This window comes from Cynocephalus volans, chromosome 5, assembly GCF_027409185.1.
Source record: "Cynocephalus volans isolate mCynVol1 chromosome 5, mCynVol1.pri, whole genome shotgun sequence".
NCBI lineage: Eukaryota > Metazoa > Chordata > Mammalia > Dermoptera > Cynocephalidae > Cynocephalus > Cynocephalus volans.
The window spans coordinates 66,126,701-66,147,530 of NC_084464.1; the positions used below are offsets into that span (position 1 = coordinate 66,126,701).

General features: G+C 34.6%; 1 protein-coding gene across 2 annotated transcripts in view; it reads right to left on the reverse strand.

Annotated features, from left to right (window-relative positions):
* Positions 1-20,830, reverse strand: part of COL21A1 (collagen type XXI alpha 1 chain) — a 97,224-nt gene that overhangs the window by 27,287 nt on the left and 49,107 nt on the right. For both annotated transcript variants that reach the window (XM_063097927.1, XM_063097926.1), the window contains one exon: positions 8,462-8,515. In XM_063097927.1, the coding sequence (XP_062953997.1) occupies positions 8,462-8,515 (54 nt within the window). The remainder of the gene's footprint in view (positions 1-8,461; positions 8,516-20,830) is intronic.

Below are 20,830 nucleotides of genomic sequence, written 5' to 3' on the forward strand. Positions count from 1 at the left end.
AGCATTTCAAAGCCACAATTTTTTAAAGAACAAAAATTAAAACGGCATGAACAGCAGCTAACTGTGATTTAACTAGGCATCTTTAATTCAAACAATAGAACAATTCAGTATTCAAAAATGCAAAAATCATCTTTATAAACCATTTAAGTACCTAGAACTATCGGTAATCAATTATTTAATTATTAGGTACTTACCTGTTTCATAAAAATAAAACGTATATTGATATAAACAACTAAATAAATACTTTCAAGTGCTCTTTCTAATGTATACTCTATGTTTCAGCTTCCCTTGTCCACACCCAGAACATAAACGATTTCCTGGCAGTAACTCTCAGAGGCATCAAACACTTGCCTCATTGTTCGCTGTGGTAAACACACTCAATAATTTTGAAAATATTTCTTTTTTTTTTTTTTTTAAAGATGACTGGTAAGGGGATCTTACCCCTTGACTTGGTGTTGTCAGCACCACACTCACCCAATAAGCTAACCAGCCATCCTTATATGGGATTCGAACCCATGGCCTTGGTGTTATCAGCACCACACTCTCTCGAGTGAGCCACGGGCCGGCCCCCAAAGTATTTCTGAGGACGTGAAAAGAAAGGGATATTTAGAATGAAAACAATCTAATTACCAAAGTGTGCACTCTAGATTATATTAAAAATGTAGTTGTTTCCAGACTCATTCAACATCAAATGAATGTAAAACATTCTAATTTCATCTGCTAAAATAGCAGATTATATGGATTATAAACCCTGTATTAAAATAAATATGCCTTGTCTTGAACAACACTGTTTTGTTAATTCTGTATTTTACATACTGTGAAAATAGAGACTGCATTTGGACTAATTCAAGAATATCATACAAGTACCTCCGAGATATCAAAGGTTTTTGTGAATAGTATGCATAATCACCTCTGACTCCCAAATGATTAAAGAACATACTTTATGGAGTTAAAGTCAAAGTCCATTTACATGATATCAAGGCTTGAAATCTAGACTCAGTATCCTAGACACATGCAAGTTTCCCCTCACTCATTCTCTTCAAAAAAGAGATGAGTGTAATCAAATCCCAGGCCAGTGAGACTACTGATCCTACATAAGCAACAATCCTCTGGTCTATTTACTCAGAGGATATATTACCCATTATCCATTCTGAGAATTAATCATGCATCATTTCATATTTTCAATTGCACTTATTCCTCTTCTAATTTCAGAGCTAATTAAAGCCCTTTTCAAATTATAAAGAGATGAAGAAAAGGAAAATTCAAATAAATGTATTTTAATGTCTGTCAATGGTTCTTACAATGATGATATTTAAAAAGATTTCTTCAGACAACACAAGAAATGATTAGTGCTATAAGCACAGAGCTGCTAAATTTAAAATCCACAATGTTGCTTTCTAAAGTTGTTTGATGGTGGTCCAGTTTTACTATGCCAATGATATTTACATCATTTATAATGGAAAAAACTAAACAGATCCATGATTAAACCTGGTGGGACTTTATTAACTAACTTGTACAGATAATGGCCCAACATTTGTTTTGCAAGGTTAAAGAAAATGATACTATATTTTGACAGTCAGTACAATGCCAAGTTGTCATATTTTGGGAGACCTAAAAGCTGTAGTTATTGCTTACAAATTTAGTCACTCCTGTAGGTAAACTGGACATTTACATTATTTAATTTTGATAAAGCCTATTTCAAATGCATTGTAAGAATTATTCTCAATCAGGTTTCAAAATAAAATCACTAGAACTAGCAGGAGATTATTGCAATAATAAATATTGAATTTTCAAATTGTATTATCTAAATTATTAAATTTTGCCTTCAAAATTCTAAACAGCAGCTATACGTTTCACGTTCAGTTTGGCTCACTAAACACATACCAAGGATGTGCCACTCCTGGAGCCTAAAAGAGGGGTTGGGAAAAGTATTACAGATCTGTATAAAAAGACTTAAAAAGCTTACCACAGAATTGAAAATTAAATAAGAACAAAATTAGAGCTAGTGGGTTTTCTTCCTCTTACTTTCTTCTCAATCTAAATAAAAATACAGTTAAGTGGGCAAATAAAGACACTTACACATTAGTGGCACCTTGAAATGGATTATTCCACATGGGAAATCACTGCATAAATCCAACATTAACTTTCCCCAAGTATTTTCTACCTATATGCATAAAAATGATACATCAAATAATCACACCGCCAAAAAGGTGGTTAAACAAAAGATCTATTTATCTCTTAAGTAAATGCTGCCTGGGACGAGCTCAGCATTTAACATTACACCATAAAGACAAGCATAACATGTGGTTTAGCAAGAATTCAAAAGGCATGAGGAAAGGAAACAACAAAAACCTCTATGAGCCAGTATTCTCAAACATACTACAGAGATCTCCATGTCTTTATTCCCGGAAAAATGAGACAGCAAACATTTCCAGAATAAAAAGGCTAAAGACATTCTTAATTAAGATATATGTGCTCACCTTCGTAGATCCAGAAAACGTAGCATCTTTTCTCTCATTCTCATGGAGCTCCAGAAACATTGGTTCAGAGAGTGAAACCCAATACCTGCCTACAAATCTTCACCATGAGCCATAAGGCACCCTATGCACAATGAGGCTAGATGGTGAACAAAGAACTAGCAAGTGAATGGCTCAGACTGCCTGATGAAGAATGTTACACTAAATACATGTCATCAGGCTCAAGCACCAGGACAAAAATAGTTAAGCCGAAGCAGCAGTGGGAACGTTGATACCGCAGGTAATTTGGTTGGCAACAACTGGCCAAAGCAAACTAGCTGATCAATATGAAAATTTGGTTTAAAAGCTAAGTTAGTCATAAATGAATATTATTGTTTTTTCAGCTACTGATGAATTTGGTGTACTGCTGCCCTCATATTGCCCACATCTCCAGCCTTAGAATCATTATTCTTTTTCCAAAAGGTATTAAATATTTTCAGCTGAGTAGTTTTGTCAGCTTCTTCCTGCCTATAGCATTTGAGGAACAGCCTTCCTTCATTTTATCCAGTCCTTGTACCTTTCAGTCCAAACTGACAGTATTTCTGCCAATATAACATTCTCAAAAAACTTGTAGGTAGGTTTCCTGTATATATCATGGGGATTCATGCAATTAAACAAGAGGCTTCTCCACAGATCTTTTCTGGATAATCTCATCTTTATTTGTGACTTCTACTGGGATGGTTGAGTGAATCCATGAGTGATATGCCTAATATCTTTAGCATTAGCAAAAGTCTGTCCAGCCATGTCCTTAGCTTTATCTCTAGCTTTTCTAACAATGAATCTACTACTTTAACATCTTTTGCAACCTGGAAAAGGTGAGTATTTCCCAAATCATCAAGTGCTGGTTCCTCTTTGCTTAACAGTTCTTTCCTGAACTTTTCTTTTTTTCCTCACATTTTACTACAAGCAGAAAGAAGAAATCATGTCATACCTTTAGCAAAACCTTTGGAAATCTCCTCAGCTAAATATTCAAGTTCATCACTTACAAGATCCGGTTCCCACACAACCACATGACATAATTCAACTAAAATTTCTGCAACTGTATGACAAGAATTACCATTCTTTTCCAGTTTCCTATAGCATGTTCCTTATTTCTTCTTGAGCCTTTAATGTCTGTTTATCTAACTACAGTATGCTTATGATGATATTCGTTTTCTCTAAGATGACAAAGATTTTCTCTACCATGACCTTCACTTCCTCAGTGAGCCCTCACTATTAGTCTTTAATATCCATATTTCTACCAACAGTCTGTTCAAGGCAATATAGACTTTCTATCACATGCCTCAAAATTCTTGTAGCCTCTGCACATTATCCAATCCCCAAGCCACTTCCACATTTTTAGGTGTTTAGGTATTTACTTCCTGGAACTGAAATCTGTATCAGTCAAGGTTCCAGCAGAGAAACAGAATCAGTTGATATGTAAATGTGTGTGTGTGTATATGCTTATTTATGTGTGTGAATACATGTATGTGTGAAAATAAGTATATATAAAAAAGTGTGTGTGCATATATATGGCAGAGATTCATTTACAAAGAATTGGCTTATGCAATTGTGGGAATTGGCTCAGCAAATATTAAATCTACAGAGCTGGCCATCAGGCGGGATAGGCTGGAAATTCTCAGGCAGGAGGTGACATTGCAGTCCATGGACAGAATTTCTTCTTTCTCTAGGAACCTTCGGTTTTGCTCTGAACTTTCAACTGACTGGATTAGGCACATCAGATAATCCAGGATAATATTCCCTCACAAGATTCTTAACTTAATCACATGTACAAAGACCCTTTATTCAAATAACATTTACCGATCTCAGGAATTAGGATCTAATATCTTTAGGATGAAGGCATTTTTCAACCGATTACAACTAATATTCACAGAAATTCATGTAAAATTTCTTCAAAGCTGACCCACTATTTCTTATTGAAATTTTATTAATTTCCATTTTTACAAGTCTATTTTTTTCTAACTACCCTAGGATATAGACCTGCTACTTAAATGCCTTTGTTATTACAGTTGTCCCTCAGTATCCATGAAGGATTGGTTCCAGGATCCCCTGCAGATACCAAAATCTGTGGCTGCTCAAGTCTCTTATATAAAATGACATGTAACCTACACACATCCTCCCATATACTTATTATAAGTTATCTAAACTTATAATACTTAATACAATGTAAATGTTATGTAAGTAGTTGTTACTCAGTATCTTATTGTTTGTATTATATTTTATCATTGTATTTTCATTTTTTATTGTTTCTTTTGAGAATATTTTTAGCCCACAGTTGGTTGAATCTGCAGATGCAAATCCACTAATATGGAGGGCCAACTATATCTAGATTTGTTCCATTTGAAACTATCTTAAGATCACCTTCCCAGCCAAAATTTATTCTTCTTGTTCTATCTTCTGTTTATTGCTTGGTTTTCCTCTGCCTCCATCCATGCAGTAAAACTGTGAGAGTCATCTCTTCTCATTTTACCCACATCCTCTTGATTTTCAAGCCCTGCTAGTACCTCTTTAGTTCATTTCAAGTCAGTACCACTCTTCCCCTCCAAACTCTGAAAGTTCTTGCCTTAGTTGGGATTAGAGGAGACAGAGCTCAGCTAGACGCCTGTCAGGCTCTGTCCTCCACCTTGATTTATCTCCTACCCATTCTCTATTCTGTTGTCAGAGTGGTCTTTCTAAACTTTCTAAATCTGATCAACCCAATTCCCACTTGGTACCTTTGAATGGCTCCCATTACTCTCAGATTTAAGTCCAAATAGAACATATTTGGTCTTGATTTGGTCTCTACCTACCCTAACAACCTCATCTCCTATTTCTACCCCTTCCCCTCCATGTACACCAGCCAGCCTGAACTAGTGTCGGCTCTTCTCAGAGTATCATGCTTTCTTTTACTTCTATGTTTTGGAACATGCTACATGCTCCTGGCTTGCCAGGACAAGCAATTAGCCAACTCCTATTTATCTTCCAGAATTTGGCCAAGAAATCACCTTATTTAAGAATGCATCCCTATACACTTTAAACAGATGAACTGTACAGTATATGAATTATATCTCAATAACGCTATTACTTTAAAAAAATAAAAAACTCATCCCTTTCAGCAATGCCCTCAAACTCATCTAGGGTTATACACATCTTTTACAACTTTTCATGCCTACTTTCCCCATGCCTACTTCTGTAACATTCATACTGTGTCGTCATCTATTGGCTCATCTGATTCCTTGAGGACAGGGCCATGACTAATTAATCCTCACATTCTCCTCAACTAGTATAATATCTGGCACAAAGTGGACACTCAATAAATGCTTGCTGAATGAATGACTGAAAGAATATGGTTCTTAAACACAGTGATATACGGTGGAAACCAATTATAATGAATACAGCAAATGAAAGAACTGAGTTCACAGTCATCTGGAATGAAGTTAATTGGGGATCATTTGCCATTTAGAACGAAAATTACTTTTAGGATTGACCAATACTAACCTCTAAAATTCAAAGTATTGGGATGTGAATATACTTGTACTGTAAAGCAGTATAATCATTTCCCAGTGAAATACAGCCTTTGCTCCCAATTTGAATTCCAGGAGTTAGTGTTCATATGTATCAATCTGCTTACAGGAATGAATTGCCATCAGGCTGCCATAAGCTGTGTTTAATTAGCTTGAAAGCATTTTCCTAAGAGCTTCTGTCTTTCTAACGTACGCTTCCTTAATTTTCTTGGATGCCACATATAGAACAAATAAAATGTACATATTCTTATTAGAGGAACCAAATCATTCATTATAAATACCTAAAACCAGAATTCACATGCAATAGAAGAATCTTCATTTCTTTGCACCACAAAATACACAAACTTTAGTGTTCTTTTCTGTTTTCAAAGCTTTTCCACATATGGTAAGAATCAATCTTCACAGAATAATATTTCTAACAACCAAATTTTCATTAATTGTCAAAATAACAGAATAGTTCGTAATGTTACAAGTCTTTTTTTGGAAGAGAATACAGACGGGAAAAAATATATCCAGACAACATCAGCAAATTTTAGATACTTAATCTATTAATTGCTTTCCTAACAGAGTAAGCTTCCTGGAATAGGAAACCTGGCTTCCTCTTTGCCATTCATCAGGAAAGAGAGGGAAGCAGGAGAAAAAGATAATGTATCCTCTCTTGCCTTCCCAATCTGGTGGGCTGGAATAGCAGAGGAGCCAGAGTCTCAGTCAACAACTCCCAGTTTCGCATCTTCCGGGTTTAGGAGGAGAGATTGCATCTCAGTATCCTCCACTACTCCACTCTCATTATTCCCTGCCTCAGCATCTTCTTTGCCTGTTGTTTTAAACTTTGTAATTTAGTTTTTGTCTGTTTATCCTCTTCCCATCTATTCCCCCTATTAGGCTGTAAACCTCCACGAGGCAATCCATGTTTCTTTCACCACTGAACCCAAACATTATAGGAATGCGATGAGAGTCAATTTTTGTTTTATTAATGGGATTGTTTATTAACCAAAAAAATATTAACTAGGAAATGAGGCGTGCTTAGGGGATGCTTTCCTCCCTCAAGGCTGCCAGCTCCTCACTTTCAGCCAGAATCCAACAGGGACCCTTCGCTGCAGCTCCAGGACCGCATTAAGAACATTTCATTATTTCTTGGGCACACCTTTAACCCTCTCATCTGTGTGTTATCACTCATATTAGTTCTCTCTCCTTTCTTTCTTTCATTCCCAGTCATCCTTTTATAATCAAATCTAGCCCCAAATCCTTGGTAAAAAATTCTCAACCACTCCAAGATACAGAATTGATTCCTTGTAGTCCTTCAGCACTTATAATAAATAACCTCATGCATCTTTGCCATGTGTTCACACTTTTCTCAAGTTTCCTGCGTAAGCCTCACAACAACCTTAGAAGTAGGCATTATAAGCAGCTACACTATTCAGATGAGGAGAAACATATTCGGAGACGTGAAGTGACTTATCCAAGTTCACACAAATGGAATGTAGCAGAGATTGTCTTCAAACCCTGGCCTTCTGCCTTCGAGTCAAATCCATATCTGGCACTTACTTATAGACAGCATTATGTTGGTAATCACCTGCATCATGTTTTGCAGTCTTCCAAGTTAGATTAAGCTTCTTGAAAGCAGTAGTAGTTCTACACAAAACTTGTCCCAGTGCATCATAATACCCAAGAAGAGAATTCAATGAATATTTGACGGAGTGGCTTTAAGAGCAGTTAAATCCCTCTACCCTATTTAGAAAGCCTCAGTGATACCATTCTCCCTCTTATGTCCAATATTTAAATTCTGAACACTCAACTGAACATTTTGTGATAAATTGCAATATATCTTAGCTATTATTTCACTTCTTGACCTAGTTCCCCCAACAACAAGTTGCAAGTTCCCTGAAGATAGATAGGCACCTTTGATGAATAAAATGAGATATCCTGGTATTTAAATGTTGGTCGTGAGTTGTAGGAATAAAAGATGGGAGTAAACTATTTCCAGAACTCATCTGTAGTTAAGAATCATCTGGAACACTTTATAAAAATACAAATGTCTAGGATTCAGATTTAGTACTTTCTTAATCAAACATTTCTCTATCTCTGATGTTTGTTGAACACATGATCCCAGAGAGCACACTACAAAACAATGAACAAGTGGCAAAGTGACATGAGTGGACTAAAGGCTCAGCAACAGACCATGATGTTTGTGTTAACCACTCATGTGCCTGGGCAGGAATGCTTGTGGTTGACTCATAGTGCATGCAAAACTCTTCCTGGGTTATAAAAGAGGATTCAATATTTCAATATTTTATTGCATTCTGCAAACACATTTTGCAACATCCAAAATCTTGAATTCACTGAACAAGAACAGGGCATCTGGGAGAAAAATTTAAATAGTAAAAGGGTTTCATGACAGGAAAAGAACTTCATCTTTTAGAAATGATTTGAGAAAGTACTTACAGGCTCTCCTTGTGGTCCATCCTGCCCTGGCGCTCCTGGCGGTCCCACTTCTCCCTTTAATGATTTGATAAAAAGAAATAGAGAATTCCATTTTCAGTTCTCCTTACTAAAATAACAGTATATACTATAACATTGCATATTAAAGCATATTAAATACAAACAGAAAAACAAAAATTACTTTCGGATTATTTATATTAACTTTTCCTGACATCAAATAAGTTTTTCAAAAATTTATAAAGTCACTGTATAAACATTAAAAACTTATACTTAATGGAAGATAATTGAGTTAGTTATAAAATAACTGTGGTGCTGTATAGTCATTCTTATGAGAATAGGGCATTATTATCTTTAAAGTAACTGTGACCAATGTTCTATGTCAGTCATTTTCATATTTATTTTGATTTTCATTTTTACTCTAAAATTGATTATCCTATTGAACCTAATTTGACTTTGCCTTGTATTTTAAAATTAAAATAAAATTTTCATTAAGAATGTAGTTATTTACAGGTCACCACTTGAAATTATCTGGCACTTTAATTTAGTATCTGCCTATTTAAAATAAGCACTAAAATGTGTATTTTTTAGTAGTTGTTAAAATAGCAATAGTTTTCAGTTTTATATCTTTCAGTTACTATGCTCAAATTATCCAAGTGTCTTATTTTACATCCATCTTTGGGTATGCAAAAATATTTTCCCAAATGAATCAATTGCTGGTGTATATAAAAATATCTGACACTCTACCTACTAAAATAATAAATATTAACTGAATATAATCCTAAAATGCATAATATCCACAGATTAATACAGCTATTAAATTGCTTGAACAAAATAAAGTGTAGTAGGGGAGATCCTCTTGAAACACACACACACACACACACACACACACACACACACACCCTCATACGCTGAGACTTTTGAAACCTAATAGTCATTAAGAGCCATGAGCTTGTTTCTGTTCAGCAAAGTGCTACATAATATCAAGCAAAGTTCTCTGCCAGCAATTGTACCACACTTGTTTCATACCAAAGAGAACATTTCATCCTAGATAAGAGCAAGAGAGTAGCTAAAACAAAATAATTTTTCTTATAAATGTCTCAAGTACCTGAGTTGAAATAGGCTTAAGGGGGAATCTCAGAATATATACACTAAAGCATATTCCAACACTGTTCTTTATAGTTTCATGCTCTCATGAATTTCCCAAAATTACAGAAAACAAAGCACAGAAGAAGCTATAAAACTTGGCAAACACAAGCAGCACTTAGAAAAAAATTCAACGATATCACATTATATAAACAATTATTCTCTCACTTTTATGAATTCTTGCATTTCATTAACACAGTGAAATACCAACTAAAGCCAAATATTTCATCTGTTCCAGTTTTACGCATTTTAAAACACTATGTGACAGTTGAGAATAGAGGGAACGAAAAATAATGTTTTCTTCTAAATTAACCAAATCGGAGGGAGGAACGGTCCTGCCACTCCAATGGTTGTACAGAAAATCTGATGAAAATGCCAGAGAAAACAAAAATGTATATTGGGTCCAGTTAGTCTAAAAGCCACAGTTTAAAAAGCCTAAAATGTTAGAGAAAAGGGAAATATTAGGTCATAATACTACAAGGAAATAATGCAGTACAGTTGTCCTTGGCATACCTGGGGAACTGGTTCCAGCACATCCCCTCACACACACCGGCAGATACCAAAAGCCACAGATGCTCAAGTCTTTAATAGAAAACGGCATGTATTTGCACATAACCTACACACATCTTCCCCTATACTTCAAGTCATCTCCAGATTACAGCAAATCCTTGAACAACACGGGTTTGAACAGCGTGGATCCACGTAAACACATATTTTTTAAAATAAATACAGCTGGCCTTCCACATCCACAGGTTCCACATCTGTGGATTCAACCAAATGCTGATGAAAAATATAGCATTCTCATCAGGAGGTAACCCAATTTCTCATATCTATCACTGTAGCTGAGATTTGCTTTTTTCTAGAGTTTTTTTTTTCTTTTTTTTTTTTAAAGATGACCAGTAAGGGTATCTTAACCCTTGACTTGGTGTTGTCAGCACCACGCTCACCCAGAGAGCTAACTGGCCATCCCTATATGGGATCCAAACCCGTGGCCTTGGTGTTATCAGCACCGCACTCTCCAGAGTAAGCCACGGGCCGGCCCCTTTTCTAGAGTTTTATATGAATGGAGTCACACAGTGTCTACTCTATTGTGTCTGGCTTTTTCATTCAACATTATGTTTTTAAGTTTCATATATGGTACTGCATATGTCAATAGGTTTTTTTCTTTTTAACATTCTGTGGTACTCCATTGTGTGAATATACAGAATCTGTCTACTCTCCTGTTGATGAACATGTGGGTTGTTTCTATTTTGGGCTAGTATAAATAAAGCTGCTTTAAACCTTCTCTTTAAAAAAAATACAGTATTCTCTAAATGCAGAACCCAAGTATAAGGAGGGCCCACCTTTTCATGTACTTGGATGTTTCATATGCTTGGAGGGGGGTTGGCGCCAATTAACTCCTGTTGTTCAAGGATCAACTGTATTTATAATACTTAATACAGTGTAAATGCTATGTAAATAGTTGTTGTACTGTTTATTGCGTGTGTGTGTTATTTTTATTGTTGTACTGTTATTTGTTACTGGGTTTTTTCCCCGAATATTTTCAATACACAGTTGGGTGAATATGTGGTTGCAGAACCAGAGGATACTAAGGGCTGACTATATCTACATCTGAACTCATCACTACTATCAATAGTTGGGAGGAATATCCCAAGTCAGTGGTTTTCAAGTATGGTCCTCAGATCAGCCAGATCACTTTCACCTCATGTAGGAACTTCAAGATGCAAATCTGCAAGTCCTACTGCAGCCTACTGAATCAGAAGCTCTGGGGAATGAGGCCCAGCAGTCTGTGTTCTAAGGGGTCTCCCTGTGACTCTGCTGCAGCTATTTGAGAACTACAGCAGGGCTGTAGATCATCAGGTCACTTATCTTTGTCTGCTTCCAGGTACTGTCATATGTGACTTATTAAGCAAACTTGCAGTTTAGGTTATCTGTATATAAAATAAAGAGGGGAGGGCAGTTGTCAAATAGTATAAACAACTAATTTGGTATTGCATGACTACTTTAGTTCATTAAAATCTCTCCGTTTCCTTCTCTGCCCATTGACAGAGAAGTAATTCTACTACTTCTCTTATTATTTTATTCTAATCAGCAGGAAGTTTTTTAAAAAAGTAGCTAGCCATCAGCAAGTTTCATCAGTAATGAAAAACCACCATTATTTGAGGATTTAATTTATTCTCATTCTTCCTACATCTTGTTAGAACAACTAATCAGAATAATACAGGATTAAATGAACAAAACGTCACCCATTCTTTATACCGTATAGCAGTGATTCTCAAACTTTAGCTGCATCAGAATCACCTGGAAGTTTTATTAAACTGCAGATTGTGGGCTCACCCTGGAGTTTCTGATTTAATAGGTCTGATGTGGGTCCCAAGGATTTGCATTTCTGATAAGTTCCCAGGAAGTGTTGATACTGCTGGTCTTGGGACCACATTTTGAGAACCACTGCTCTGGCCCAGATCTCAAGACAGAGACTGAAGATCACCGCTGCTCTTGTGAATGTCTTTCTATTAACCACAGTGGCATTTTTAGCTTTACTCTTAGCTATTTTATGATGGCCAAGTTGTTCAACAGTTGCTTGTTTATATGTGTTGTTTCCCTCATTTGCACATTCCTTAAAGACAGAAAATATATCTTACATGAGTTTTTTTAAAGTCACCTACAATACTTAGAATAGTGCCAAACATAATGTAAGACTATTTGTCCCCTTCTTTACAATCATTGGAGCCTATCAAGGAAAGAGTGTTTATTCTTAAATGCTCAGTTTTCAGGGGATAAAGCAAATAGGAAAAACATTTGTGGATAGGGCTACAGCCTTTGCTGTTAGAAGATTATGCAGGTTAGTTATTACAAGATGATGCCCAGTAATCTTTACCTAGGAATGTTCTCTTCATTCTTTTAATAATGGATTTTAATAATGTTTCATCAGGAAATGAATGGATAATTTCTGCTTGGCCATATTCTCTAAAATAATCAAATGCAATATATGACTAGACTGTGAAATTCAGTGTTGTAACCAGAACTTAACCCGATCACTTGACTGCTTTACTGACCTGGAGAACCTGATACAGGTCAGTGTGTCTGGTTTATGGAAAAAGCATCCAGCATGGCTCCACCTCTAATTTACCATTTTCTTATTCTATTATTTCCTTCCTTCCTGATATGAAATAATTGGGGAAAATGTCATCCTCAACATTATTCCTCAACCCGATTTCTACAGCTAATGTCAACGATGCTTTATTCCACAACAAACCAGTTATTTAAAAAAGGAAATTTAACCAAAAACAGACATGTGAAGCTCTCACTGCATGTATATATCCTTTCATGCTGTAGTCTTTTGTACTTACCCACAAAAAATAAAAGGATGGAGAATAATTTAGTTTGTTGTCATAGCAATCCTCAAAATCAGTGGAAGGTATGGTTTAGTGACCATGAAAATATAATTTAATTTTGAGAAAGACCCTCACTTTGTTATTAAGGAAACACTTTATTTTTGACTTTGATCTTACTGCATGATTTATTCCCACTATGTAAACAAATCACTAGCATGCCAGAGGATATGTTGAAGATGTAACACTGGTGAAGCTTATCCTGGTAACCAGATAAACAGACAAGATGTTTGTAAGGTGTCATGCATAGAGGTGATCACACAAATTAGGCTTGAAATTCTCACTCTGCCATGGGACTGACTGTATGCATTTGGCTAAATCCTTTAATCTCTCTGAACCTGAATATGTATAAAATGCCACTAATACCCCCAACTTCATAGACTTTTTTAAGAAAAATAAAATAAGAACCTTCATAAAAGTGCCTTGAACAACTCTAGCTCTAGGCACAGATGGGGAGATCCACTGCCACCAAACAGCTGAGGTTTTAACAATTCTTTACTCATGATTTATTTTAAGCTGTATTATTTTCCAATAGAACATGTTACTTTTATATTTGAGCTGCTATAGTTTCCCATTATAATTTAAGCAAAATGAGTATTTTTACAAATTAAAGTCAACCCTTCTTTTAATCTAGTTAAAATAACAACAACAAAAAAAGACCACAGTAGGGTCAACAGTTTCATCATCATTTTCTATCTTTGGGAAAGATTATTTGGACATAATATGATTTTTCAACAATTTGGCCCAAGGAATTCTCATTGCTTTTCAAATAATGGCTATGTGATTTTGGACATGTTATTTAATCTCTCTATTCCTTAGTATTCTCATCTGTAAAAGGGCAAAATTTTTTTCACATGTAATGATTCATGAGATTAAAGAGAAAATGTATATAAAGTGCTGGGAAAAGAGCCAGGCATGTAGTAAGCATTCAATACATTATGTCATTTGTTATAATCTGTCCTCTCCTGTCTTCACTTAATTTCATATCCAGCTTAAAAACCATGTTTCATTATTTCAACAGCTCTCTAAAATTCTTACCCTTTTACCTCACTGTTCATCCACTATACTCGCTTACGCACATTCCAGTGTTGAGTAAACCAACTGAAAGCTGCCTCGGACCTGTGCTTGGGTTCTAAGTATGGCTATGGGGGAAAAATAGTATTATACTCACACAGATTGTAACTTCCAGCTTCAACTGGACTTCAATGCAGACTCTATATTTCCTTCATCTCCTCTCCACCACATTTTCCACATATAGAAAAAGTTTCTGATATGTAAAAAGTTCTCTCATCAACAGAAACTCCTTTTTTTCTTCCTCTCTCAACATGTGATACCTCCCACTTTCTTAGAAAAAGAAGTCAAACATCCTGCCACCAAACCAACACACCCACACTTGCACCCACCTATTTCTCTTTCTTAGTATGGTAAAATGGGTGTCCCTCATCCAATCTAAGTTGATCCCTTCCAACTCTGTTCAGTATCCCATCCCTTCTCTTCAAGTGAGATGAAGCTCCTTATCTGGATCTAACTGCTTACTGGATATCTTCACCTTTGGATTTGCCACAGGAATCTGTAATTCGTTTGTGGTGTTTTGGAGGGTGTGGCTGGCCAGTACGGGAATCTAAACCTTTGACCTTGGTGTTATAACATTCTCTGATACAGTGCAATAAATCAGAAATTGGCAAAAGAATCAAAATAACAGGTCTTTCAAAGAAAGAAAAAAAGGAAGATACAACAATCACAATAATATGTTGACCTTTCAAAAGGAGAGAACAGAACTGAGGTTAGCAGAGGTGGGAAAGGGAGAAGGGGAGGAGGATTTAGTGAGAAATGGGTAAAGTGCCACAAAAAATGATTACGTGGTATAACATTTAATGTACTAATTATCCTGATTTGACCATCGCATATTGCACATAGGTATTGATATTCAATGCAGTACCCCACAAATATGTACAATCAATTATGTCCCAATTAAAAATATAAGAGGTCTTTCAATCTAAAATAAGTTTTAACTCTTTAAACAATTCTTAGGAAAAAGAGAAATAAAAACCAAAATTGCAGAGTTTCTAAAAAATAATGAAGATACTGCACATCAGAATCAAGGGGATACAATTGAAGCAATAAGCAGAACAATATTCATAATTTAACCACTTAGAGCAAAAAAAGTAATAAAGGAATGATAATAAATTAATTCAATTCTTGATTAAAAAATTAAGAAAAAAATGTAGGAAAGATGAAAGGATATAGCACCAATAGAAGTAAAATACAGAAAAATCAACGAAGTTAATAATTAAATTACAATGTTGGATCTTTAAATAAAAACCAACATAATAGAGAAACCAGAAGTTTATACAGTCAAGCAAAAAAAAATGTAGAGAATGAAAGCATAAATACCCAAAGTAAGAACTGACAATGAGAGAATAATAATTGAAGCAGAGAAAACATTTTAAAAATTATGAGAGAAATTTTCACAATTACATGCAAATCACTTGAAAAATCTAGATGAATTTCTTAAGAGACCCAAGTTTATTATTATTGACCCTATGAGTGAATGCTTAAACAGACCGATTTTCATGTAAGAAATAAGAGAAAGTTACCCGTGAACAAAAAAAGCAGCAGGCCCAGATGACAAAGGGCAAGATGAGGAAAAACCTTGTGCTTGATTTCAATTGTAAGTATCAGTAAGAAATCATTATTACAAAACATATAATACTGAGAATGAAATATGGGACATCACTACAAATCCTACAGATACCAAAAGGACAAGAGAAGGCAATATTATAAACAAAATATACCAACAAATTTGAAAATTAGATGAAATGGACATATTCCTTGAAAGGCAAAAATTACCAAAACTTGCTCAGGAAGAAAGAGAAAATCTAAATATTGCTATATTTAGTAAAGGAATTTAATTCATAATTAAAATCTTCCTTACATACACAACACACCTACAAAGCTCAGGCCCAAATGGCTTCACTACTGAATTCTATGAAACACATAAGAAAGAAATGTTACCAATCCTACACAAACTCTTTCAGAAAAGAGAAGCCAGGTAAAAATATCACAAGAAAACTACTGACCAATATTCCTCATGAACATAGACACAAAAGGTCTTAATAAAATATTTGCAAATTGAATTGAGCAATATACAAAAAGAACAATATGATGACCTGTTTGAGTTTATCCTAATCATTCAACACCTAATCATGATTTAAAAAAACAGAAACAAAAAGACCAAAAAAGCTCTCAGACTAAAATAAAAGGAAATTTCCTCAACCTGATGACGGGTTTGTATGTAAAACCACCAACAAACTCACTGTAGTGAAAGATTAATGGCTTTCTATCTAAGGTCAGAAACAAGGCAAGAAGATAGGTACATTCTTGCCACTTCTAATACATATTGTATTGGAGGACCTGGTCAGTCCAATAAAACTAATAAACCAAATAAAATCTATATAAATTAATATAGAAGAAGAAAATTATCTTTATTTGCAGGATAACCTAAGGAATCCACAAAGAAAGTTGCAGGAACCAATAAGTGAGTTTAGCAAGATTGCAGGATATATTATCAATATACCAAATCTAATAGTATTTCCATTTACCAGCAACAGACAAACAAAAATCAAATTTTTAAAAAGCTATTCATTCACAAGAGAATTTTAAAAAATGAAATACTTAGGTACGAATTTAACAAAAAATACTCAAGACTATACACTGAAAACTATAAAACATTGCTGAGATAGTAAAGGAAACATACATTAGTGGAATGATATCCCATGTTCACGGATTGGGAGACAATATTGTTAAGATGACAACTCTACCCAAATAAATTGAAAAATATGTTGATACTCCATCCTCTAATGGGAGCTCAATCCTACCCCCAGCCTTCAGTAGAGGTTAGACATGGTGACTTGCTTCCAAAGAACAGAATATGGAAAGAAAAATGTGGTAACTAATTTCAAAGTGGAGAAACCTGGCAAATACTATCTTAACCAAGTGATCAAGGGCAATATCACCAACAAATAGTCATACGGATAGTATGTAACCTCTGATATGATGAGCAGGGCACTTCACTTCTATGTTATCCTTCTTCCAAAAAACCATAATCCTAATCTAATCATGAGAAAAACATCAGACAAACCCAGATAGAGTGACATTCTTCAAAAGACCTGTCCAATACTCTTCAAAACTATAAAAATCATGAAAACCAAGAAATGACTGATAAATTATCACAGATCAGAGGAGACTGGGGAGGCATGGCAAATACATGCAATGTGGTATCCTGGACTGGATCCTGGAATAGAAAATGCACATGAGTAGAAAAACTAATGAAATCTAAATTAAAAAGTACAAAATTCAGTTTATAATAACGTGCCAATATTTTTTTCTTATTTTTGACAAATATACCGTAGTAGTATAAGATTACAGGAGGAACTGGGTAAAGATTATAAGGGAATTCTTTATACTATATTTATAACTTTCCTGTAAATCTAAAATTATTCCAAACTATAAATTTTACTTAACAAACTGCAGAAAGCTTTTTTTTTTTTTGTAAAAATTTTCAAGCTGATATTAAAACCTACATGAAATTTATTTGGATCTAGTGTATCCATTACAATTTTTAAAAAACAAATTTAGAGTTTGAATTATTTTAAAGCAATGGTAATCAAGACAGTAGGCTGCTGAGTAAAGACTAGAGGTATAGATTAGTGAAACAGAATTGAAAGTCTAAAACTAGTTCCACACATATATTGACCAATTGATATTCAGCAAAAGTCCTAATGTAATTCAATGGGAAATGATAGTCTTCAATAAATGGTGCTGGAATAACTGGATCTCTATACGGGGAAAAAGTGAACATTAACTTTTAATTCAAAATGAATCATACACTTAAATTTGTAAACTAATATTATAAAACTCCTGAAAATATTTAGAAAACAATGTTATAAATATAAGTATTTAGAAAAACTGAAAATTTTTTCTTTTAGAAGAAAAGATAGGAGAAAATTTTTGTGACCTTAGGTTAGGTAAATATTCTTAATTAGGACATGAAAGGCATGAATCATAAAAAGAAATTAAGAAATTACACTTCATCCAGATTAAAAACTTTTGTCCGTCAAAAGATACCAATAAGAAAATAAAAAGGCAATCCATGAAAAGGCAATCCAAGATTGGGAGAAAATATTCATAGACATGTAACTGATAAAAGATTTATATCCAGAATATATAAAGAACTCTTACAACTCATTAATAAGAAAGAAACCCAATTTATTTTTTAATGGGCAGATAGAAGAACATACAAATGGCCAATAGGTCTGTCAAAAGACATTAACATCATCAGTCAACAGGGAAATGCAAATTAAAACCACACAGAGGTACTATTACATACCAACTAAAATAGCTAAAATATAAAATAGGTGATAAAACCAAGTGTTGATAGGATGTGGTAAAACTGGAATTTTAATACACTGCTGATGGAAAAAGAGAATTATGCCACCACTTTGGAAAACAGTTTGATTATTTCTTAGAAGTTAAACATATACTAACCATACAACCCAGCAATTCTGTTAGGTATTAACCCAAGAGAAATAAAAACATGTCCACACTAAGATGTGTATAAGAATGTTCAGAGCAACATTATTCATAAATGCTAAATACAGGAAGTTAAGTCCAATGTTTACATCCATACCGCTAAATACAATGATTCCATTTCATTAAAATTACGAGTGGTAAAAGTACAGTGATAGAAAGCAGAGGGGAGTTGATCAGTGGCAGGACTGGGAGGGTGAATTGACTTCCAAGAAGAACAAGAGAATTCTTTGAGGTTAAAAAATTCTAAAACTTAAATTTGGTGATAGTTGCACAAATATGAATATCTACGAAAATTCATAAAAATTGTACTTAAACTGTGTAAATTTTATTATATGTAAATTATACCCATAAATCTGTAAAAAATATCATTTATAATAGCATGAACAATATTAAATATCTGGGGGAAAAACTAACAAAAGATGTGCTACACATTTATGAAGGAAATCATTTAATTTTTGGAGACATGTTTAAAGAGGACCTTAATAAACTGGAGATATACTATGAAAAAAAGAAACACATACACAGATGCGTGGTTTTCAAAAGTTCGTGGAAGGATTCGTATTACTTTTTAATTCAGTTTTTCCACAAACCTTTTGATGTACCCTCATACATATGCCACACCTGTCTGTGGCCACTATCTTAATCAAGTGAACAAATATAGCATCACCAATAATAGGACAGACATATGTGCCTCCTAGTGGAATGTAAAACAAAGCATAAGATAACACCTGTCTTATATTTTACCAAAATGTTTATCCTGAATGCAATAATAAATTATCAGAAAATTCCAGAAGTTTAACGCTGATACAATAATATTAACTAATAATCCAGAATCTGTGACCTTTTTTAGAAAAATTTCTTGTCAATGTCATGAGAGACATTCCCCAGAAGAGCGAAAAAAAAGCAGTGGGTTCCTTTAGATTACGAGTAAAGAGACATGCCATCTGTATTGGTTAATTGTATGTGTCAATTTGGCTAGGCCACAGTGCCCTGATGTTTGGTCAAACACCAGTCTAAGATGTTGCTGTGAAGATATTATTTTAGATGTCATTAACATTTAAGTCAATAGACTTTGAATAAAGCAGATAACACTCCATAATGTGGGAAGGGATCATCCAACAAACTAAGGCATTCAGAGAAAACAACTGACATCACCTGAGGAAGAAGGACTTGTCTCTGGATGGCCTTTGGGCTGCAGCATCAATTCTGTGCATCTCCAGCCTGCTGGCCTGCCCTGCAGAGTGTGGACTTCCCAACCCCCACAATCCCATGAGCCAATTCCTTAAAATCTCTGTCTCTCTCTGTCTTTCCATATGTATTTATGTAGGTGTGTATAATAGATTCATTCTGTTTCTCTGGAGAATCTTAACTCATACGCTAACTAAATGCAGTGCACAAATCTTGATTACATCCAGGTAAAAAGAAATACCTATTTAAGATACTTTTTTGAAGAACTGGAAAAATCTGGATATGGGCTCAATATTAGATGTTACTGTATTGATGTTAAATCTCTTGGGTGTCATAATGGAATTTAAGAATTCTTAGGAGATACAAGCTTAAGTGTTTAGGAGAGAAATGCATGCGGTCTGGGTGTCCGTAATTTACTTCCCAATGGTTTGACACAAATACATTATAGAAATAAATATTTATATGTTTATGTGGTTCGATTTTATGTAGGACTGAAAAAGGTCAAAACAAAAAGATAGAGGGCATACGAAAATGGGTTTTAAATTAGGTATGATTCATTAATTAAAGATTCCAAAAAGGAAATGAAAACTATGGTATATCCAGACAAAGGAATATTATTCAGTACTAAAAAGCAATGATCTATTAAACCATGAAAGAAGCTGGTCCAAAAAGGCTACACACTGAAGATTCCAACTATATGATATCCCGGAAAAGGCAAAACTATGGAGACAGTAAAAAGATCAATGGTTTTCACTGGTTGGGAGAGAGGGGGATTAATAGATGATCACAGAGGATTTTTAGGATAGTGAAACTATTCAGTATGAAACGGTGGACACATTTCATTGTACATTTGTCCAAACCCATAGAATGTATAATGTCAGGAGTGAACCCTAATATAAGTCATGAAAATTTGAGTTCATCAATCATAACAAATGTACCACTCTCGTGGGGGATGTTGATTGTGGGGGAGGCTGGGGCAAGGGCAAGGGAAATATGGGAACACACTGTACTATACACTCCTTTATGCTATGAACCTAAAACGATTCTAAAAAATAAA